Source organism: Ictidomys tridecemlineatus, chromosome 12 (assembly GCF_052094955.1).
Source record: "Ictidomys tridecemlineatus isolate mIctTri1 chromosome 12, mIctTri1.hap1, whole genome shotgun sequence".
Taxonomy (NCBI): domain Eukaryota; kingdom Metazoa; phylum Chordata; class Mammalia; order Rodentia; family Sciuridae; genus Ictidomys; species Ictidomys tridecemlineatus.
In genome coordinates this window covers 103,208,751-103,234,586 of record NC_135488.1, presented here as the reverse complement: position 1 = coordinate 103,234,586, position 25,836 = coordinate 103,208,751, and the positions used below count along the sequence as shown (strand labels likewise).

At 32.6% G+C, this 25,836-nt stretch overlaps 1 protein-coding gene across 5 annotated transcripts in view; it reads right to left on the bottom strand.

The window, feature by feature from the left end:
* Nucleotides 1-25,836, bottom strand: part of Atad2b (ATPase family AAA domain containing 2B) — a 139,782-nt gene that overhangs the window by 43,840 nt on the left and 70,106 nt on the right. For all 5 annotated transcript variants that reach the window (XM_005322644.4, XM_078029606.1, XM_021724653.3 and 2 more), the window contains 4 exons: nt 24,572-24,662; nt 19,361-19,672; nt 16,677-16,812; nt 7,869-8,055 (listed from right to left, as the gene is read on the bottom strand). In XM_005322644.4, coding sequence (XP_005322701.2) covers nt 7,869-8,055; nt 16,677-16,812; nt 19,361-19,672; nt 24,572-24,662 — 726 coding nt within the window. The remainder of the gene's footprint in view (nt 1-7,868; nt 8,056-16,676; nt 16,813-19,360; nt 19,673-24,571; nt 24,663-25,836) is intronic.

Below are 25,836 nucleotides of genomic sequence, written 5' to 3'. Positions count from 1 at the left end.
AAAGAACAGAGTCCAAGAATAGCACTTCAAAAACTACTAGAGGATAAATATCAGGAAAAAAAGTTTAATTTTATTGTCAAATGAGGGGGAGGTGTAATATAAAAACAGTTCTTCAGTAGTTTGCTGATAATGTTTAAAGTAGTGGAGTAGAACACTCTCTGTGAAATCAAATAACCAGATAATTCAGAGTAGAAAAATAAAGTCTAGTTTTAATGAAGTGGCAACTGGCTGGGAACAAATGATGCCATTTGAGAACTAGAAAAATACTCACCTATAGGGTGTCTTGGATTGGTGGATGTGCAAGGTGTAGTAGAAAACAGAAAAACTGTTATAGAGAAAAAAAGATAGTAGGCCAAATTACTGAAGCAACCGTTTCAAAATACCTCTGACATGACCAGAGCACTCTTGCACAAGTAAAATGAACGAACACTGAAGTCCGTGAACTGTTCATTTTGATTTTTTATTTAAACAATATATTCCATTTTCTTCTGGCCTTCTTCTTGCCCTGGACATCATAGTCCCTTACATAACTAATTAGTTTAAGTTTCTTCATTTTTTAAAGAATATTACAAACTACACCTACTGAATATTGAAAGATTAATATCTTAGGCAAAAATCAGGCCACTGAAGTTAGAAGTATCCATTCAAGGAAGAACCAATGATATAAACTGCAGTTGTATTTACAAAAGTTCTAATCATCTTAAAGCTAAACTTTGAAGCCAATGTTTTCACCATCAGATAAACATGTGCAGGGGCTAGGGATAGTTCAGTGGTAGATTGCTTGCCTAGCACAGGTAAGGCCCTGGATTCAATTCCCTAGCACTAAAAAGAAACAAAACCAAACCAGTAAATTTTCACCCACCCATTTTTTTGAGGGTAGCAGACAGTGCTGGGTATTGAACCCAGGAGCCTCAAGCATTCTACCAGCAAGATATACTCCAAGCCCAGTGTATTTTCTTAGTTCAGAGTTTATAACCCCATAAAACTTTTTATTTAAAAACTGAAATATAGAAAAAAAAATTAAACCCAAATGTGAATGAAGCAAAAAGTTCAAAACCAGTAGAGTTTCACCTGCCAAAAAGAGGCTTCAAAGGAAAGAGTAAAGCACTTTTATGTCATCAAGAAATTTCCAGAATTTGTCTCAATCAGTTAAACAGTATTATGAACATATTAAATTTATAAAACACAGGTAAAAGTAAAAATTGGGAGCTAAAACATTCTCAAATTTTATTTAAAAAATTTAAAATATTTATTAATAAAATAAGTTTGATTCTTTTTATCTTTTTATCACAAAATATTAAAATAAATAATATCTCCACATCATCTTTATTCCACTTATTCTATTTTACTCCATTTATGTTCCATTCACCTAAGATTTAGTAAGCATTTTCTGTGAAAAGAATACATCATCTTTACTCTGAATATTCAGGATTCAGGAAAAAAAGAACAACCGGGTGTGGTGGAATACATCTGTAATCCAAATGGCTCAGGAGGCTGAGGACAGGAGGATAGTGAGTTCAAAGCCAGCCTCAGCAACTTAGTAAGGCCCTAAACAACTCAGAGACTCAATCTCTAAGAAAAATACAAAAAAGGGTTAGGAATATGGCTCAGTAGTTGAGTGTCCCTAAGTTCAACACCCAGTACCAAAAAAGCAAAAAGAAAGAAAAATCTCTTCATATGCGAACAAAATCGGCCTGTTATAGAACACACAAATACTTTGGCAGTAATACAAACATTTTATGAAAACTAAATTGCCTAAATTCTTTTCTGATATTTTCATTTCCTAAAAACTTTAAGCATTTCAGTAATTGTGACAACAGAAAGTAGGGAGGTACTGTTAAACCTAGCCAATTGTGAACAAACACAAAATTATACACATAGGTAAATAGATTAATTCCTTAATGCTACTCAAGAAAAAAGGATTCCCTCCTAAGAATTTCCAGATATAATCTCTTCCTGAGGAACAAAAACAAAAAACACTAAAACTTTCACTAAAAAAAATCTTATTTGGGCTGGGGTTGTAGTTCAGTGGCAGAGCGCTTACGTAGCACTGTGGGGCACTGGGTTCGATTCTTAGCACCACATAAAAAAATAAACAACTAAAATAAAGATATGCCATCCATCTACAACTACAAAAAAAAATTTTTTTAAAAGACCTTATTCACCATTTGAAATTATTCATAATACCATGTAGTACCTACACTCCAAAGTTTTGATAGAACAGAGACTGATTAATTCCATCAAACTTATTAATGAAAAAGATAAGATACAACACACTCATCAGTCTCTTTTTTCCTAATTCAAAAGTAGAAATAACATAGGAGACAACAGTTAAATCTGAGGATGTCAGAAAAAAAGAAAACAAAGTTGTTGCTTTTTTTTTTTTTCAAGTACTAAAATCAATAAGGTACAAACATCTCCTGCCTTGTTATAGGATTCAAAATTACTATGACCTTGCAGGGGGGAAACAACCATAAATATGCCAGGCTAAAACAAGGCTTTCCATTAGTCTTGGGATATTATGCCATTCTCAGTAATATCTGTACCTCCCCATACACACACCATATGCAGAGCAACGTTATAAACACTGACATCTGTTTCAGTAATACATGTCCAACTAGTGTCCAGTGATTAGCTAAAGTACTAATCCCAAAACATAATTTACTTAAAACCTAAAATAGTAACACCTGGTATGCATGTTTTAAGTACAATGCCTGAGTCAGGCATGATGTCCTGTAATCTCAGCAACAAGGGAAACTGAGGCAGGAGGATTGAAAGTTTGAGGCCAGCATCAGCAACTTAGCAAGACCCTGATTCAAAATAAAAAGGACTGGGGGGTGTGGCTTGGTAGCAGTAAAATGCCCCTGGTTCAATCCCTGGTACAAAAACAAAGTATGCATGCCTAGGGCCCAACTGAAATCCATTGAATCAGAACTTCTGAGTGTGGAGCCAGGGAATCAGAAATTTCTAAAAGCACTTCCAAAAGATTCTATTACACACTAACTTTTAAGGAATAATGAGAATAACCCTCTAGTAGTCACTAATTCCTATAATATCTCTCTCCCCAAATCATAATCTTAATCAAAAGCTGACGGAGACACATGGTAGAAAGGAAACTCTATCACGTACGTGTAGGTTTTAAAAGATAGACATACAATTAAACAAGATCGACTAGTATAAAGAATCTCAAGAAGGGTTCTTTCCCCTTTCACTTTATCACAGGTAAATATAGCTCTTTATAGATGACATAAGTCTTCTTCCATTTAAGATAAAGGAAAGAAGCAAACACTTTTATGTCATTAAGAAATTTCCAGAATTTGTACCTCCCCATACTCACACCACATGCAGAGCAATGTTATAAACACTGACATCTGTTTCAGTAATACATGTCCAACTAGTGTCCACACAAAGTTTACAGAATCCCAAGTCCTTCAAATTCCTGCCCCTAAGCCAAAACAACCATTACGAATAATTCGGGGTGATACTTTGCTTTTTATCACCAATATCTCCTTCATATTCCCATATTAGCCCATATAAATCAACCCCCTTCTTGTTAGCGGCTTCACAGTATTTCTTTGTATGTCAAGAAATACCGTAATTTATTTCAGCAGTCCTCCAGTAAAGGACATTCAGTTTGAGTTTGTTTTACATTTAATTTTGTTGAGGAATTACACATAATGCTATGAAGAATATCCTTGTACATTTGCCACTGAAAACTTGTAGCTAATATATCTTTAGGAAAAAATCTTAAACATGGAATTCCTGGGTCAAAAGGTGTATGTACTTTAAATTTTTAAAAATAATGCCAAACTATACTACAAACTCATTAAATAAATAAACATTTCCATTAAACAAGTGTAAGTATCCCATATCTCTAACACTGGCATTATCAAATTTCCTGGATTTTTTAAAAATCAAACCTAATATTTTATTTTCACTTACAATTGAAGCTAAAAGACTTTTTTTGGGAGGGGGGGTTTGCTTTTTCTTTTTCCTTTTTACATGACATGCTACTATTTCACTAAATTTTTGTTTTGTTTTTGGTACTAAAGATTGAACCGAAGGATGTTTTACCACTAAGCTACAACCCCAATCCCTTTTTGTTTTTTAATGTGAACTCACTAAGTTGCTGATGATCTCACTAAGTAGCTGAAGCTAGCCTTGAATTTGTGATGCTCCTGCTGCAACCTCCCAAAACACTAGGAGGTTGCAGCAGGAGCATCACAAGTTCACCATGTACTACCATGCCCAGCTCTACGATGCCAATATAAAAACTGTCTTTATTAGTGCATTATAGCTATATATAATCGTGTGGCTCATTTTGACATATTAATAAATGCAAATAACACAATTTGCTCCATTTTAATCCCCAGTGCTTCCCTTTTCTCTTCCCTTCCTCCCTCCCCCAGATCACTTTCCTTTACTCTACTGGTCTATTCTACAAACTTATGTTAGACTGTATTCTTTCTTTTTACTGATTTTAACACTTTTTTTTTTTAGAAAACTTGTTCTTAATATGTATATAACAAGTATGCCTTTTCCCCAATAGACCTTTTACCTATGTCTATTAATTTTATTTAAAGAATGCTTTTTTGCTATACAAAATTAAAAATCATACAAAGTAAAAATTTTTCAGATCTTCTTTAATGTTTTCTAGCTTTTGAACACTGCTTAGAAATTACTTTGTTACACAAGATAATGAGCATATGTGATTCTCCTAGCACTTTTACAGTCCTACTGATAATCTAGAATTTATTTGGGGGTAGAGAAAAAGGTAGAGAATCCAGTTTTATTTTGTCTTTCCATTGCCCCATTAGAGCTAGCCAGTTTTCCAAGACCATTTACAAATAAATCATTCCTTCCATCTACTGATATGAAATGCATTCATTATCAAGGTCATTATTATCATATATTATTTCTACAGACATCTCAGTATGAATTTTTTCTTTTGTTCTATACTTAATTTTTCTATCCCTGTACAGATACAAATCACTTATTACTGTATATTAGTATACCTATAAAAAATCTTGTTAGGCTTTTTCATTACATTTTTCTCCAGAATTCATGTTGAATCTAGAAAAAAATACATCATCTAGAAGAAACACAGAGTCCTTCTTGGGTTTCTCCTACATTTGGGGGATTATAAATGTGATTACATTTAATTTATGCATTAATTGAGAAAAGAATTCATAGCTTTCCCATTTTGGTATTACCAGCAGCAGCAATAGCAGCAGTATGTAGTGATACATGATTACAGCAAACAAGTGTTGAGCGCTATGTGCCAAGCCTACTCGATGTGCTTACTTTAATATTCCCAACACCTTTGTACTGAGTGTCATATCTTCATTTGATAGATGAGGAAATTAAGGCTCAAAGAGTTGCAGCAACTTGTCCCAGGTAACAACTATTAAGAAAAGTAGCTGATATTTTACCCTGTGTAATGTGAGTTAGACCCATACTCTGAAGAATAAAGTACCTGAAAACAAAGTGTCTTTCATTTATTCAACTGTCCATTTCAACTGAATTTTACTTTTCTTCTTTTAGACCCTGAATATTAGTTGTTTTGGTTAACTCCTTGGTGAATTTATTTGTCATTTTAAATGGGCCCTATACTTTCATTTTATTTCTAACTTACTATGGTTTGCATTTTTTAAAAAAACCCTACCAATTTTAGAACATTAACTATAGATGTGTCTGCCTTACAGATCTCCCATATTGTCTTGTACCATTTTTTAGTTGACAATGTAAGCTTTCCAAATATACAGTCATATCATTGGCAAATACTTATAACTTTAATGCACTCTTTCCAGTATTGATATTTCTCAATGTCTGGATCAATCTTTCATGCTTTATGGCATATAACTCTTTTGCTACTATATTCCATTTTTAATATTTTCCTTATAATTATTGCTTAAGTGAAACTGGTCCTTAACTTTTTTTGGAAGGTTTGGTATCAATGATTTTTTTGTCCATCTCATGTCTTTCATCCTTCCTTTGCTTTGGAATAGTTTAGCATTGAAATAATCTTATCCTTTAAATTAAAATAATCCACCTGTGAAACTGTGTAAGTTTAGTGCTTTTATGATACTTGCTCAATTTCTTCTTCAACAGTTACTGCCTATTTAGATTTTCTATTCTCCGGGGTAAATTTTGATCATTTATATTTTCCTAGTAAATTCTTAAGACTTATTTTAAATAATATTGAATAATTCTTACTTGCATAAATCTGCAATAATTTTGTCTCACCAAAACTGAAAAAATATGAACAAACATATAAATCAACATTATTGGAAAACACTCACAGCCAGGATGAGTTAAATGTGTCAAACTGGGAGCAAATACTGGTATACAGCTTTTTATTCAGGCCATGGGTTTTGAAAAGAAATCTTTAAACAGAGCTTTATAAGTAATGAACTGCTACTAGGATGTTCATACCCAGAGAACTGTGAATAAAAGAGAAATTAAATCAACACTACTATGAACTGCAACAGATGCATATTTCTTGCTATAAGGTAGGGAATGGTTTGAGTCAAATAAATACTGTATCTGTTGAGTATTCATAAAATACAACTTATAATAACAAAACTGGGTAAAATGTTCTTAAGTGTTACTTCTCCAGTTATCTACACTGTAAAGTAGCCTAAGTATCAAAGTATATAGTGAGACATTTTTCTCTCACATTTATTTATTAGAAGCATCATTTTCAAACATTTAATAAACACTCACTGCCAGGGGCTATTGTACATGCCTACACTCCCAGCTACTGGGAACGCTAAGTCACAAGGATCATTTCAGCCCAGCAGTTTAATCAGCCTGGGCAACAAGAGAGACCCCATATCAAAAACAGTAGAAGAAGAACTCACTATGAGCTGGACACTATGTCAGAGATATAGAAATAGTTAAGACATGGTCCCTTGGCTCAAAAGACTTAATATTTCCCTTCACCCCTAGAACCAGCATGATACACTTATAATATATTCGGGGTTGTACATAAAAACCTCAAGAAATACAGCCACACTAGAACCTTGCTTCATAAACCATAAGAGTTTCATAAGAGTTGAAAATTAAATATTGAATAGACTAAGCTAATGATACCAATATCCATAATCTTTGAATAGCTACCTCAAGTTTATATTAATGTTAAATCCTTATGTCTCCAATTGAGTATAATTTTCCTTTCTACGATAAGGCTTAAATACAGAAACAAGATATTAAAATTTCAATAAGGAAGAAAGTGACAATAGAAAAACAATGAGCTAATTTTTAAAAAATATTACACATCAAAAGGATCCTCTACATTAATATTCGAATGTTAATGAATAGACAGGCATGGTGGTACAGGCCTATAATCCCGCAGCTCCTTAGACTGTAGGATCACAAGTTTAAGGATAACCTCAGCAATTTAGTGAGACTCTATCTCAAGATAAAAAAATTAAAAAGGCCAGGCACAACGACAAACACCTGTGATCTCAGTGAGTTGGGTGGTTGAGGCACCAAATTTGAGGCAAGCGTCAGCAACTGAGTGAGGCCCTAAGCAACTTAGCAAGACCATGTCTCAAAATAAAAAATAAAAAAGGCCAGGAATATGACTCAGTGGTAAACCACCCCTGGGTTAAATCCCTACTATGCAAAAAATAAAATAAAAACAAAAACGACTCGAGATGCAGCTCAGTGGTAAAGCACTCCTGGATTCATCCCAGTACCCCTCCAAACAAAAGAATAATAAAGAATAACCAAAAAAAGTTTATGTTTATATCATTATCCTTAAAAAAGAAAAAGAAAGAAAGAAACTTATCTAGAAACACTATACACCATGTCTACATTCCAACAAGATACATAAGCAATGTATTTAGATGGCATGAACATACCTGTGCACATGATTCTTCAGGTGTTTTGGCACTGACTGAATAAAGTGCTGGGAGATCTAGTCTATGCACAGAGAATCTTTCTAGAGTATGCAAAAGTGCTGGAGCAAGGTGAGAAGTTTGACCTGAGCCTCTTTCTCCAGATAGCAATAATCGTGGTCTGTAAGAGGTTGGCTGATGGTATGGTGACCTGTAATACACATAAAAACATAATAGTGATTTCAAAACTATACCTTCTGAAGATCAATGTGAGAACAATAGGAAAATACATTACAAGAATTAAACTATAAATTAAGAAAACTTTATTATCTTTTTTAGTATAATCATATTTTTCATTAATTCCGATTCTAAAATGTTGACTATTTTTGACAATTAATAACTAAGATGTTAAAGAATGAAATCCATTCTATGGCAGTTATCAAGAATACAAGCAATAATTAGTGTTGGAGATGATGTGGAGAAAAAGGTACATTGCTGGTGGGACTACAAATTGGTGCAACCACTTTGGAAAGCAGTGTAGAGATTTCTCAGAAAACTTGGAATGGAACCACCATCTGACCCAGCTATCCCATTCCTAGGTCTATATCCAAAGGACTTAAAATCAGTATACTATAGTGACATAGCCATACCAATGTTTATAGCAGCTGAATTCACAATAGCTTAATTGTGGAACCAAGCTAGATGCCCTTCAATAAATGAATGGATAAAGAAACTGTGGTATATATACACAATGGAATATTACTCAGCATTAAGAGAGAATAAAATTATGGCATTAGCAGGTAAATGGATGGAGTTGGAGAATATTATGCTAAGCAAAGTAAACCAATCCCAAAAAACTGAAGGCCCAATGTTTTCTCTGATTAGTGGATGCTGATCTATGATGGGGGGTGGGAGACATGGAAAAAATGGAGGAGCTTTGGATTGGGCAAAGGGGAGGGCAGAGAGGGATTATGAAGACAGGAAAGACAGTGGAATGAGATGGACATCATTACCCTAAGTACATGTATATTTACACAAATGGTGTGTCTCTATATCATGTACAACCAGAGAATTGAAATGCTGCTCTCCATTTATGTATGATGAATTAAAATGCATTCTGCTGTTATGTACATCTAAGTAGAATAAATAAATAGATAGATAAATAAATAAATAAAATCCATTCTAAAGGAAAGAAAAGGTACCTTGGTTTTCATCCTGTCATACTGTGTTTATTAATGTAAAGAGTGGAAAAGACTATGTCATTTAGTTATTAATTATCAAAGGTCAAATGTTAAGAATTTCAATTCTCAAACAAGTGGGGAGATCTGCAAATTATCCCAAATATAAGACTTTTTAAAATCAGTTAAAATAGTAAATTTTATTCTATGCATTATTTTCCCAATTCTATGGTATGAATGTGCCCTCCATGAATTTAATATTGAAACTTAATCATAAGTGATAAGTATTCAGAGGTAGAGCTTTATAATGTGATTACATCATGAGGACAGAGCCTTATAAAAGGGCTCAAGAGAACTAGCTTGTCTGTTTGGTCCTTTGCACCATGGAGAACAAGCATTCAAGATGCTGTCTTAGAAGCAGAGACTGAGCCTTTACCAGACACTGAACATAATGCTGCCTTAATCTTGGGTTTCTCTGCCTCCATAAGTGTTAACAATAAATTTATGCTGTTTATAAATTGCACAGTCTAAAGTATTTTGTTAGAGTGTCAAGAGTAGTCTTAAACCATCATAATTTTAATAACAGAAAAGAAGGCTTTTGCAGCTATGGCAAATTTTGTTTATGTCACAATATAAACTAACTGTTCTTATTCTAATATATGACATATAAAGCCATACACTAGAGAAAGAAAATATATTAAATCAAACTTAATTTGTAGTTTGAAGATTCTACAAAATGATTAAAGTAACAAATGAAACACATTTAGTCATTGTAGTTAGCAGTGGGAATTCTAAGGTAATACAATAAGAATAAAGCAAAATGAAAAGGGAATAAAAAGAAGTAGGGAGCTGGACACATGGTTCAATGGTAGAACACTTGCCTAGTATAGTGAAAGAGAAAAAAAAAAAAAGGTTAAGAAAACCCTGATACCATAATCTTAAAGAATCTTAAAGAATAAGATTATGCACTTTAAAAACGAGGAAAAAACATTAATTACATCAGGAATTACAAACAACCTGAACACAAAGACTAAATATACAAAGTCTTCCTCATCATTTATACTTTATTTTAAACAACAATTTCAAATAAAATCCCTAAAGAATTTTATCTGAAAAAAAAAACAATCAACTAAGATCGTCAAAAAAATTTTGGAAAAGTATGTTAATGATTTTACAGCACTCAAACATGTATTAGTAACAAGCATGTTATATGGATTTCTTGCTCTATTTTCTTAACAATTTATGAAATACAGTTTCATTTTATTAAACAGATGAGGAAACTAAAGCTCAGAGAGGTTAGTTATAAGACTGAACAAACTGGTGGCAGAATTAAAATTTTTATTCAGGATAAAGTGTAAATCCCAGAACTGCAGAAGAAAGAGAATGAGAAGCAGTGGTGGGGAGGGAAAGAAAGGAGAAGAAAGAAGTAAAAGGAGACCATATTCTCATTCAGGATCATATGGTTACAAAGCCCAGGCTACTTATATTGAAACATAGAATAACAATTAATAGAAAATAGGATACACCAATGAAAAGAAAGAGAACAATGAACCATAATAAGCAGACCAGGAAACAAGTCAAAGTAATTGAAAGAATTTTAATTTTATAAAAGAAAAAAATGCAATAAGAATGGATCATAAAATAAACATTAAAAAAAAAAAAGAGGATTCAGATCCTCATTTCAAAGCACTGACAAAATGAATTCTAAACCAAAAACAAAGTAAGAAAAACAGAAGACTCAGGAGCTGGGGCTGTAGCTTAGGCAGTAGAGTGCCTGCCTAGCACATGTGAGGCACTGGGTTTGATCCTCAGCACCACATAAAAATAAACTACATCTACAACTAAAAAAAAAATATTTTTTTTAAAAAAGACTCGTGTGTGTGTGTGTGTGTGTGTGTGTGTGTGTGTGTGTGTATGTATGTATATATGAGAGTGCAGGAGCTCAAACCCAGAGACTCATGTGTGCTAGGCAAGTGCTCTACCACATGCCCAGCCTTAATATATTTTTAATTCACAGAAATCTAAAAACACTTTTGTAACTCAAAATACATAATCTGAACTATATGGCAAGCAACCAAATAGGACAAAGAATTTACCATAAACAGGAATTATTCTTGTTTTTAATATTTTCTTAATATTTATTTTTCAGTTTTCGGCGGACACAACATCTTTGTATGTGGTGCCGAGGATCGAACCCGGGCCACACGCATGTCAGGAGAGCGCGCTACCGCTTGAGCTACATCCCCAGCCCCAACAGGAATTATTCTTAAAGAATAAAGAATGTATGTACATAGTTTAAAAAACAAGAAAAAAAAAAAACCCAACAACCTCTATGGGCAAAAGATATAGATGCCTGCAAAGGAAAACAGAAAGAGGTAATTTTTTTAATGTTTATTCATTTAACAATTGTAGAAAGGCTACTATGCTAAATGTCCTGATCCTAGGCATCCAACAATATCGCTGTTAGTATTGAGTTTGTAACTTAATGGTACTTAGCATACGAATTACCATAATTCAATGTGATGAATAAGTGGTAATATTTAAGTACACAGTACTATGGGAGACCCTGTCTAGAGACACACAAAAGGCTTTCCTGGAAAAGCTTTACTAAACCAGAAATTGAACAGATCTGAGACAGAAGGGGTGGGTTACAAAAAAGAAAAACAGGATGTGGAAAAAAAAAAAAGAAGCTAAAATGAGTGTGGGCCTTTGTGGTAACGGGTGTACTTCACACAAGCAAGTTTCTTCTCATATATTGAAGCAACATAGAAGTAAAGGACTAGAGTTGGAGAGAAGAAAGGGAAGGAGAGACAAATGGTGAGAGGCTATGATGGATTTTGTCAGCCATTTTAAAAGTCTGGAACATGCACTGAAAACAATGAGGCACTAACATACATACTTTAAGGGTCCTCAGACAGTTGGCCCTCTGTATCCATGGATTCCATATACATAGATTTAACTAAATATGAGGGGGAAAGTTGCATCTGTACTTAACATGTATATACTTTTTTCTTGTCATTATTCCCTAAACAGTACAGTATAATAAGTATTTACATAGTATTTATAAATACATTAGGAATTATAAGTAATCTAGAAATGATTTACATATAGGAGGATACATTTGATTGCATTTACCACTCTCTCAAACATTAGGTTTTCTGCAAATACCACCTCTTTTCCCAGTAGACTTTACCACTGGCAAATTAAAGTATCTGAAGGGGGCTCAGAAACCAAGGTCCCAAAGATACTAAAGGACAACTATATTTTTTGAGAAGATAACTCTAAGCCAATATATCAGGATGAAAAACAGTTTTGAAAGAAGGCAAAATGAGAGGAGAGATGATCAGTAAAAGGTCTGCTATAGTAACCCAGGTATGAGAATTTAATGATAGTCTAAATAAAAATAACATCAGAATATGTGAGAAGGAATAGCCTGACCTGAGGCTTATTTGGTAAGACAAAGAGGACTTCATCATTAACTAGATAGAGAAAGGAAGAAGAAAGTGAAGGATAGTGTCAAAATCTAGCTGGGACAACTCAATGGATGCTACAGGCCTCAGAGGAAAAGAATCAGAGATACAGTACAGTAATATGCAGAAAGACCAATGGTACAATGAAGGAGATATAGGGAGCTAAACAGGGTCTGAAACTCAAGAGTGACCTAGGCTTCAAAAATCATATGGGAGTCATTAATACACAGATGAAAAAAATTAAGAAAATATAAATAAAGGGCTGGGGATGTGGCTCAAGCAGTAGCACGCTCGCCTGGCATGCGTGCGGCCCAGGTTCGATCCTCAGCACCACATACAAACAAAGATGTTGTGTCCGCTGAGAACTAAAAAATAAATATTAAAAATTCTCTCTCTCTCTCACTCTCTTTAAAAACAAAGAAAATATAAATAAAAACAATAAAAATCTTTTTATCTGATACATTGATAAATTAAAAATTAACTAATACTAATTATTACTGAAAGGATGCAAAAATCGGTATTCTCACATCTACTGCGGGGGACAGGGGATGTAAAAGCACACCTTTTCTGAAGTTGTATTTGACAAGTCAAAATATGTCAAAATGTATGTTCAAAAATATTCTATATCTTACCCTACTCCCAAGGATTTCCTAAATTCTTATGATTCTCAGCATTTTTTTCATTGTACTTATCTTCTACCATTTCATATATATAACATTTATTATTTTACTGCCTGTCTCCTCTACTTAAATGTAAAACAAGGGTTGGGGTTTTATCCATTTTGTTCAGTGACAAATCCCAAGTACCTAGAATATATCTGGCATATAATAGGCACTAATACAGAATATTTAAATGAATGAATGAATACATGAAAGAAGAAATGAACGAACAAAAAAAATATTATTTTCAACTATCTGGTTAATTAAGACTTAAAAAGACAAACAGAGGAGAGGGTAGACTGCTTGCCTAGCACATATGAGGCCCTGGGTTTAATCCCAAGCACTACCCAAAAAAAATAGGACAAACAATGTTCAAAATTGACAAAAGTCTTTTTACATTAGATTACATTTACCACTCTCTCAAACATTAGTGGTAAGAGGGTAAATTGGTAAAATCTTTGTAGAAAGCAACTTAGCAATCTGTATCAAGGTTTTAAATATATATATCCTTTGACACAGTGATCACGATTCTTAAACTTTACCTTGAGTATTGAATCAAACAATGATGTAAAGGCGTATACTCAAAAAGACGTCTATTGTCACACTGTTTATAAAAGAGGAAAATGAAAAACTTCAAATTTTATTAATTCTATAAATTTTGGAACATCCAAAAATTAAAACTACACAGTTATCTTTAGAGTATTACATTAAACATACGAACATGAAATAACATTCCCAGCATAGTGGATAAAAAAGCAAGTTACATTAACACCTTATAGGAGTATATAGTCTGCATAAAATCATATGTAGGTCTATTTATAAATAGAGTACATGGAGGGGTGGTCACCAAAACTTGAAAAAATATTACCTTCAGCTGCTGGGACTTTAATTTTTACTTTCTTCTTTATGCTCTTCTTTATTACTTGAATTTTCTACAGAGTATATCATCTTTCTAATCAAAAAAAACAAAGCTATTTTCATTTTAAAAACTTTAAGAAAGCTCTGTTTTTAATCCCCTTTTGGTAATACAAAAAAGCAAAGAAAACTTACTTTCTATCATAGGGCCTCTCTACCAGATTGAGAGACCTTAATTATCTTGACTTCTACTGTATCTTAAATCTTTTAAAGAGGTTTCAACATTGATTTAGGACACTACTTTGAGAAACCCGCCAGTAATACCCAGGCTGTTATGGCTGGAGAGCTTCAGCAACACTAAGGTCTTCTTGCCATTACCTTTTTCTACACTGATCTGGCATGCTAAACAACAACAACAAAACATCCCTATGTGTGGCCTTTGTGTGTAGCTACCCTTTGTGTGGTTTTTATTCAAAAGAGCATGCTTCTTGGAGAGTGTGAAAAATCATACCCAATTTACCCAAGGAAGCAATACAATTCCATATCTATTTGTAAAATGTAGAAACCAATTTGGAAAGAACATGATCCCAGGAAACAAATAGAACAGTTTGGCTCTGAATTTGTTAGCACAATCCTGAACAACTAACTTATTTCTGCTTCAGTTTCCTCTTCTATAAAATGATATCACAAATGCACATGTCCAGTCTGTAATAAGCACTCAGATGCTAACTCTCATCCTTTTATACTTAAAGGAGAGCAAATGTCGCTGTTGCCTGTGAAGCTTTCCTGGACTTTCCAACATAATTAGTTTTGCTCTCATAGAATTTTAGTAACATTGCAATCTTTGCAACCCCAATAACAAGAACTTCTATAGAGTAAGAACTATATCTTATTCATGCTTGTGTTTTCAGCACCTACTACAGTAAACAAAAGTTGGAAGAAAGAGTGGGTGAACAGAGATATAAGTTAATAAATATTAACTTACATGAAATATCTAAGAAAAAAGCTTGTTCTATAATATCTAGATAATAAAGTTTTTAAAAACTAGAAAAGCTTATATAAAAGAAGATAAACCAATTCTTTTAGAAAAGCTAAGCTAAAGAGTTATATTAGTGACACACATCAAATCAGTGAAGAGAATGTTCTCAATAAAACGTCAAACTGGAAATGAAGCTTTCTAACATCAAAAACTGTTTCTATATTTCTTTATTGACTAAAGAGCAAATATAAGGCTTCTAATAGTTCCTTAGCTCCTGCTATTACATAATTCCAATCCAAACAACTAAGACTGCCAAAACAATACACACACAAACAGGCTAACTATGTTTTAAAAATTTAAAAATTATTTAACTGGCCTGTAATTAATAAAATTGATCTATAAAATGTTAGAAGAGTCCAAGAAAACTTCCCTAGGAACATAAAAGAAAGAACTTAGAAAACAAGAAAAATCTAACAGAACATGCTATGCTGTTAACGAATATATCAAGAGCTGAACCTGGAGGCTCCTACCTATAACCCAGCAATTTGTGAAGTTGAGGCAGGAGGATAGCTGGAGGCCAGCCCCAGCAACTTACTGAGACCCTCAGCAACTTAGCAAGACTGTCAAGGGAGGGGGGAAAAAAAGACAGAGGATATAGCTCAGAGGTAAAGTACTCCTGGGTTCATATCTCAGAAATAAATAAATAAATAAGTCAAATCAAGAAAAAAAGAATAGATGAAAATAATTTAGATCCATTTTTAAAACACCAGAAAAAAGAAAGAGTCATCAATGCAAATAATCAAAAACATTTCACCAAAATCTACATGGGGAAACTTTGACTCAAGTTGAAGACTTGAATTTGTTCAAAATACCTCTATAGAAAAAATTACTTAGAAGTACACACAATCAAGCCTCTTCGAATACAAGTGCTATTAGACCTACCTGACTGGAGGTTTATGGTTCTTCAACTATGGTGTTAATTATGTAAATGCAAGTAATGATGCTATTAGTATTTGAAAACTTTTTGGTCTCTTAATTTAAAATTACATTTGTACTAAAAGTGTTTATCCATTACAGTAAATGGCAAAAGCTACTTTAACATAATTCAAAGCTAAAAGTAAATAGAAAAGCCATAAAATCTAAATTACAAAAGTGTAAACCAATAACATTTTAAAGAATCAAAAAGTTTTTTAATTACTGAGCAATTTCTAATTCAAAATCTCTTTAGTAGCCTTGGATTTCATAAATTATCATCTGAAACTTATCAAAAGTGCTCTAGAATGAGGTTAATAATTCATTTCTGACCATTTTAGTTCAAACTGAAAGCAATAAAATTTGGGGCCCACGAGTTGATTTCCAAAGGGTAATCCTTCCCCATTCTACACACACACACACACACACACACACACACACACACACACACACACAATCATTTTGTTTAAAAAAAGGAGGGGGGCAAAATAACAGATAAGACTCTGCTTGAGAAAAAACAACTTTAAGTATTTGACCAAAAACTTAATTATTACCACACAAAAAAAACATACACAGTAAAAGTTTTCCAGAATTATGTCCAAACAAGAGAAAAACAAAGCCCTAGAATTATAAGACGTAAAAATTAATGTAATTCTAAGAGTAAAGTAGCAAAAAAAAAATCATTCTAGATTGAAGGAAATTTGATATGAATTACTCACATTGTAAAATGAAGGAAGGGTTTATGTATAGCAGCAGTTGATGACTGTTTCTTTGGTGATCCTGAGTGACAACTAGTCTCAAAAATTGATAAAGCATTCTCATCTTCACTATCATCTAAAATTAGATTTTCTATATCTGTGTTTAAAAAAAAAAGCACAAGAATTATGAGGCTTATGAAGATTTAATTTTAGTTCTCTACCCAGATAAGGAAAATTGAGTTAAAAATTAAGTGACCTTAACTAACAAGTTATCTATCAAATAATACAGATTGATCAGCAAACTGACAAACTATAATATTCTGAATACTTTATAATGGGATTACATATAATTCTTTCACTTTATAAACTATCCACTTAAGTATTGTGAGATATAATTTGGGAAATGTGGCTTACGAAAATACATCTGGAAAAGCAGCAGCACTCTCATCACGTCTCACCTACTAATGAAAACTGAGTTAAACTGGACCTAAATCATTCTGCTTTATATCTGGGTTCAATTAATAGGGTAGATGAGTCAAGGACAGTACTTACAAAAGTAACAACAAAGAAAAAATTGACCCTTATTTTTTAAACGGCATACAACTTTTCAAGGAAAACATGGCCTAATTAAGGTGGAGTCAGGAATTCAGTTCAAGCCCATCTTAAAAATGTACTCATTCCATCAGCATTAGTCTGTCTATGGGCCTTAGGCTACTGCTCAGTGGACCAATTGGAACTAAAATTCCTCTGAGAATGCAATACTTAAAAAACTTTTCCTGGACTACAACCTGAAAGATTAACATTTATATTTCACACAAATGCCATCAAAAGTGCCAATTTGGGGGCTGGAGTTGTGGCTCATCAGTAGATCTCTCGCCTCCTTGCCTCGAATGTGTGAGACCCTGGGTTTGATCCTCAGCACCAGATAAAAATAAATAAACAAAATATTGTGTCCATGTATAACTAAAAGGATTTTTTTTTTTAAGAAAAAAGTGCCAATTTGTTCAACAGAGAAAAATGCAATGTATGTAGATACAGGGGAGAACTAAGATTGACAGAAATCAACTCTAAGTGCTGTATAGATGCACACCTATAATCCCAGCTACTGCCAGTGGAGTGCTTAAGCTCAGGAGCTCAAAGATGGCATAAGTAACATAGTAAGTCCCCATCTCAAAAATAAAATAAAGACTGACAAAAATCATAGCTTTCCAAAATAAAGGAAAAAATAGAGGAATGCTTTATAAAATGAGATACAGATTTGTGCAGACAGAGATCTCATAGGTTTTAATTAATCTGAAAATTAACTGAGTACTTTTTGAGTGATAATTTCATTCAAAAGGAATGGATATTTGTCTACAAAAAAATATTAAAGACCAAAACAAACCAGAATACATCTAAAAGACTAAAAATTAATTGCCATTAATTAAATAAAATTTGGTTGCTCTTCTCTACTGGTACATGCTATTAGTTCCATTAATTGAAACAAAAGCATATTTTATTCTTATGAAAAAAATTATAGGCAGAGTATATTCCAAAAAATGATCATTTTCAAATGGAGATATTCTCTTAGAAGAGAAAGTGAGATTTTTTGATCTTTCTAAAAGTGACATAAGTTATTTAAAAATTGAAAAAAGATACACATTCCTAGTTATGAAAAACAGAAATAAAAAATATACAAATCGTGGCTTCGTGCCTGGCTCACAGATATTTACTAAAATATTTTTTCCCTTCTATCTATCAAATTTAAGAAATTAAGTACTTTGTGAGTATTTCATACAAGTCTATCCCTAAAAAAATTTAAGTTCCTGAACAATTAATTGAACCATATTCATGACTTTTACTATATAATATTTTCAAATGTTAGTATAATTCTCTATAGAATTTTCTATTTGGTGCAAACTACATCCCAAACAAGGTTCCACAAACCAGGGGCATCAAGATAACCAAAAGACATTACTTTTCCTTCAAAGTTCACAGATCTTACTTTGATTAGCATGCCAACCTAAATTTCTAATTTTTTCTTTCAAATGATTGATTTTTTAAGGCAGTTTTCTCTTTTTATCTTGTGTCCAAAGTATGATCTGAGGCTTAATCAAATTCAAGACCCTCTACAACCAGGTTCTAATTTACTCTCTTACCAATAGCTTTACATTCCAATCAGCAAAGCATACAGCAGAGTGCCCTACCAACAAATTACATTTGATGAATTGAATTCACAGGGGCATAATGGTGATGAAGGCAAGAACATAGTTTGTGGAATTGGGCTTCCTGGGTTTGAGCTAGCCCCCAGAATTTACTTGGTAAACCAAATGACTATCCAAAGTCTCCCAGTCTTCACCTCTATATAATTAGAGTAGCTAACCCATAGGACTGTGATGAGAATTAATTAATGATTATTTATTTAAGTGCTTTATAATAACAAATCTAAGGTACTAATATTATAATCAACTTTCTAAAGATAGTAACACTCCTACATTATAATGGTTAGAATAATCCAAGAGTGAACATTCATTCATTCATTTTAAATATTCAACAAGCAATATACTATATACTGGGCAATATGCCAGGCCTAGAATATACAGTGGTCAGTGAAGGAGATGTATTTTATATGTTCATGGCAAATATAAAAGAGTTACACACACTTGTGAAGAAACTACATCTATATTCATTTCATTTAAATAATATGAAAAAGTTATTTAAAGTACCTTCTTTCCTGTCACTCTGGCTAATTTCAGCATGAGGAAACACTTTTTGCAAGACTGTTAGAATGTTGTTGAAGCTCCTTTCCAGCAGTGGCCTTATAATAGGTGATAGTGCATGTCCTGAAGACATCACAGCACGTTGGGAAGCAGGCACTATATTCTGCATTGCATGGTAAAAATCTTGGGCACTGAGCACTATTGAGGAAACATCCAGCTGCAGTTTATGACTGCTAGCATATATCTGCGGATATCGCCTCCGAAGAGCAATGAGGGCAGCTTCAGTGCACAGGGCCTTGATATCAGCTCCACAGTAGCCTAATGCACAAAAGAAGAAGGATAACAAAGGTAAGTTTATTCTTCCAAGTTCCCATATATATTTTGTAAATATATACACCTTTATGCAAAGTAATAAAAATACTAAATCAGTAATTATATATAATTTTATTGGAAAAATAAACACTGACCATTTAATGTCACTTAACAAAACTGTTGAATTGAGGGCTAAATACTCAAGACAAAAATGTTTTTGAATATTTTAAATTAACAAAAGGATAAACTAAAAGTATTAACACAAAACAAGCCAGGTATTAAGTGTCAAAAACACTGATTAAAATGTACAACTTTATTCAGGAAAGGTTTTAAAAGAATTAAAACTTCTTTTCAATCTTTCATCAATATTGTCAATCATTAGTTTAGTTCTCATGACATTGAGCTTGCCTATAAATTATTTTTTTCTAAAACTATATGCTCTAAACATAAATGAAATGGTAGTGCAAAGTAGTACAGAAGCAGAAACTTCAAAAACAGCTAATGCATTGCCAACCCTAAGTGTAACTCACTAGAGTTAACAATTACCTAAAAATTATAACTTTAAATTATAATTAATCTATTAGCTCAAAGGGCATTAAATGGAATAAGAATGTTAAAAAATAGTTCAATTGATTTTCCGCTTTAACTTTCTTTATATATCTATTTAGTTTAAAATGAATGAAATCAAATGTCACAGGCTATATCAATACAAAGTATAATATATTACGAAGTATAATATACTATCCATATTTAATGGATGATGCAGTTAAACAACATTTAATTCATCTGAGCAACAAATACATACAAAAACACATGAACTGTTAAGTCTTCATCACAAAAAGGAGGTAAAATTCAAACTAGCCACATTATCTTATATCATACTACACTTGGCTTCCTTTATCAGTTCTGCCAGCAGAGGGAACCACTCAAACATTTTATAGAACACTGGCCCCAAGGGATATTATCAGGTTTGTTCCCCTTAGTATACCTCACAGTGGTATACCTCATGGAGCACTTAAATACTGAAATAAAAATGGTGATTACAAAGTAAAATTTATTCAGAGTTAGGGGGAAAAATATTTCCTGTGAGAATTCAACTCAGAAAACTATGAACACATTAAACATCAATATTATACAATGATAGCAATTTATCTCTCAAATAAGTCTTCAGAATAATCGGATTTACCATACTAGCCTCATTTTATTTTCTACTTCTCAATTAATAAAGCTGAAAAAATTATTTTCCTTTGACATACACATTTTTTATGTTCAACAAAATGAATATGAATCATCTGCTCAAAGTTACAATTAAAATAATTCAAGAATGATTAAAACATGAGAGTTCTATCCTCCATATCAGAGTAAAGAAAGAAAAAACTACCATCTTCAAACAATATAAACAATTAAAAATCTTTTTCTTCTTTAAAAGTATATGCATAGTTAGAAAATTACTGCATTGTCCTATTCAAGTGCCAAGGTTTAAAAAAAAAAAGAATTAAAACAAAAACCAAACAAACAAAAAAAGTGAACAGCCACAAAAAGGCATTTTATGTAAATGTTAAATGTTATCCATAACATTTGTTTGCCATAATGTTAAGTATATACGTAACAATATATTGTTTACTTTTTCCTAATTTATTCCAGGTAAAGAGCTTAGCAATAATAATAGATTCCATTCACTGAAGTAAATTTTCACATGAATTATTATAACCAACAGGCTAAAAAAGATAGGAAAGACCTTCTCATTTTGCTTGTGATTAAGAATTACTGGTCTAACCAAGTAGTGCTGCCCAGGGTGGCATATTGCTTCTGGGACTAGACTAGAAACTCCTTTGGGGGTGATTCAGTCACCTGATTAAAGCATCTTTCTACAGTTCATGTAAAACCTAATGCAGCTAGGTTATGGACTTCCTCCAAATTAGTAAGGATAAACTTCTTAGCAACATGGAAGAGATTTTTAAGTCTAAATGAATCATTAGATATGAGTAAGTCTCAGACATAAAAATGTTTTATAATTAGAAAGATAAAGTGGTATTTTAAGAAGCATAATAAATCTCAGGATAAGCACCCTCCCCTCAAAAAAAATTACTGGTCTATATTCATCAGAGTGAATGATAAAACTGAAACAAAAATATAGATTCCCAAGTCCCACAACAAACAGTGAACAGAATCTCTATGGGCTTGAAATTTTAAAATGTGTATTTTGAGAAAGTTTTAAAAATTCTTCTGACACAAATTAAAAAATTGATAACTACTGACTTAATACACTTCCTTAAGTAGACTCTAGAATTAAAGGTGCAGCAGGCTGGAGATATAGCTCAGTTGGCAGAGTGCTTGCCTCGCATGCATAAGGCCCTAGGTTCAATCCCTAGTACCACAAAAAAAAAAAAAAAAAGAAAGAAAGAAAAAGAAAGAAAGAAAAGAAAAAGAAAAAAAGTACAGGATAACCACAGCTAAATGTGTTACACTTAGGGTGATTCCATGTCTCAGTTAGGCCTTCTGTCCTGTTATTCAAAATTTCAGGATCTAATCATTCCAGTTACACCAAAAAGACATTATACCTTTCAAAGAGTTAAAAGTTTTTATACAATAAACCCATCCTAATTCTAATACTACATCTCTAATACTATGCTGAACACAAATATCTGGATAGTAAAGAAGATTCTATTAAGACAGAAAAGTTTCTGAAAGACTAAAAATACAGCTGTTAAGATGTTAGACTAAAAACAAGGCCATAACAGAAGTTTATGAGATTGTTTTTGTAAGTACAACATCAAACAAACTGAAGTATATAGACAGTCGATTAAAACTTTTTCATTATTTTAGCCCTGTCACTGAATATTAAAATAGAGATATATAATTAGGGATAAACTCTTCATTAATCATAAACTCCTACTATCGTGTGAATGTTCTTCATACCAGTGTATGTTGAGAAATATTTTAGTATTTTAAAAAAATCATACATACTATGCATGCAAAAACTTCCAACTGCCAGGGAATTAATTTCAAGGTATACAAATCTATAATTTCTAAGAGGTCAGCTACTTTTAAAGTTGTTCACCAAGACTGCATATTTTTTTGTTAAGCATAAATTTCACTGAACTGAACCAATACATGGGTAAACATGTTTGGGATACAAAAACTTATTTCATAATGGATTTTAAATTTATTACTATTTCATTCCTATTTGAAGATGTGCAATTGATTTTTTTTTAAATATGAACTGGTTTCTTAGATGGAATAAATGTCACACCCAAAAACAAAAGTCATTTAATTACAATGGAGTTTTATTTCATTATCCTGAAAGAAAATGGCAATATAAGCAGATTCTGTATTTACTTACTGCCACCCAGTCCAGTAAAAATTTTTCTCATTACAATTTTAAAACTTAAGAAACTAAAAGCTACAATAAATCACTTGAAAAGGTGAGAAGTACTGACCTACGGAAATGCAAAGGGAAACTAGGATTCTAATATTTGGGATAAAGAGTTAAACTAGAGGGTATAATATTCTAACATTCCAGATGGTAGACTGGATAATAGAAAATAATTTTAGAATATCTATCTCTTAGGGATTCTCCAAAATTATCTAAAGATTTCTGCTTATTTCAGTTAAGGATCATTCTGTGATAAGAATCACAGAAAAGTCTACAAATATTTCCCAATCTGATTTGAATTATGATACAATATAATAAATAAAAAGGGACAAATTTCAAAAAGGGGAAAGACTGGATTTTTTACCAAATACCACCCTCTCCCATTAAGCAGCACAAGGCTTTGCAAAGGTCAAGCCAAATTTACATGAAATGGGTTTGGCGCATGCTCTCTTATACCAGGCAAAGCTTAAAACTGGAGTAGTGCTGGAGAGATTTACGTTTTCTCCTCACCAGAAGAAGTCGAGGTCTTTGTGGTTCAAAAGCTGAGGGATGTTGCTTCGGAGATGGAGGTCCCTGTGGATGAAGAGGATAATTCGGATGTAGCTAACTGAATGGACTAATTTTCTACTTAAGTTTTAATTATTTGATGGTGGATTACAATGATTTTTTTTTAATTAAGATGTTTTTTTTTTGGTTTTGGTAACTTTAAAGTTTTCCCAAAACTTATTTGGGGGATTTCTTCATAATGCTTAAAAAGTTCATGGAGAAAGATTTTTTTTTCAATTTATATTTTGAGAGCATGAGGGAAAAACAGACCCAAAAAAAAGAGAGAAAATTAATGAAGCAAAAATTCCTGTGTGTATACTCCAGTCCTTAACATTGTATTTCTTTTTATTTCAGACCTAATTAGAGCCAAAACCCTGAATTCCATCTCCTGTGTATATAAATGCTCTCTCACCCCATCCTTTTAGGATAGTAGTGTCTAGTCACTCTGTAGGGAGATCTTCCATTCTGTGATGAATTTAAAACTAATTAAGAAAGTTTTATATTTGGGAAAATATTACTAAATACCACTAAGTGTTTTCTTTGAAGACCCAACCCACCCAACTTGTTTCCAGACCATAGGAATAAAGATAAGCCCATTTCTGTTATCTGTGAAGTGGAAGACTGCAGTCCTGCCTTTGACATGGACATTTTTCTCTTAACTTTAAGCTTATTTTCCTTAATAAAATTTCTGAGAAGGGTCAGTTCCTAAATGGAAACATTGTAGTAATATTAAGGATATCCAGCACTCAATGAAAGGCATATTATCACTGAGCTTTGTTAAGCAAAACCTAATGATAGTTAAAATTCTAACTTGGAAGTGTTGAAACTTTGAATGAAATAACTTTCAAGTTTTATGAAGCCAGAGCCATCTTATTGCACAACCAAAGATATAACTATACTTGTTCACATTTCAAACATAAGGGGAAAAGGAGGCTGAACAGAATAAACAGTGACAATCAAAGAATTCAAAGAGTAGCACTCACCAACACATTTTTCGGCTAGTTCACCTAAAAAAGCATCTGACAATTTTGGATTCCAATCCCTGGTATGGATCTGTAAGATGTGTTTTCTTGCCTAAGAAGAAGAAGATGAATAAATACCATCAACTCCTCAAATATACTAGCTGGAACAAATTTTGACTAGCCATACCACCAAAAAATGATTTTTTATTTTAAAAGCAATTTAAACACCTTAACATCCATGTCAACCTGAGGCATTATTCCCTCAAACACAAAACAAATCATATAAAAAAGATAAATTTACTGACTCGATGAGGAATCTGGGGTCCAGCAACCAAAACAATCTTATTTCCTCAACACTGCTACCTGTGCTTGCTTGAAACATGAAAAATCATAATCAAGACAATCTTACTGACTTGATATGGAATTTAGGGTCCAACAACCAAAAGACGAACAACTTCAAAATCATAAAGATAAATCTTGCTCAAAAAATGGACCAAATCTAGAATTAATAGCCGTAGATTCAATTGCAAGTTCAAAGTTAGGAGTTCCAGCTACATGACACTTATTTTCTTCCACCTTGAAGTATCTGCCTGACTAGATCCACAAAAAGTAAAAAATCAAAGTCCAAGAAAAATATTATATGACAGCTTATAAACCCTATGATATTAAGAATCTAAACAGATTTCATTAGCAGCATAGCTACTGCTTATTATTAGACCCTTAGAGCATCAAAAACATGTCAAAAAAATGTAACCTTAAATATACCTCAAAAAGATCTATCCTATCTCCTCATTTTATGAAATAAGTAATGAAGGTCTGACATACTAAAATTAATTATCTAAGACCAGAAAGTTATTATGAGGTCTCTAAAACATTTAAGTAACATGCTCTTTATATAACCCAATCAGACTCACCTTTCTTTTACTATACTAAAATCAAGACATAAAGAAAAAAAATGATTTAAATGAAGAAACGAGGAGGTGCTTATTATGTTTTTTAATCTCCAAGGCATATAGAATAATAAGTCATATGGCTTCCCCTAATACAAAGTACCTTCTTATCTATGAAGTGAAAGACTACAGTCCTGCCTTTGACATGACCTTTTTCTCTTAACTTTAAGCTTATTTTTCTTAATAAAATTTCTGAGAAGGGTAGACTCTTAAAAGAAGACACTGTAGTAACATTAAGGATACCCAGCACTCAATGATTAAGGCATATAATCACTGAGCTTTGTTAAGCAACAATGACACCTAAGGCAAATTCAAACCTCTCACTTTTTAGGATTC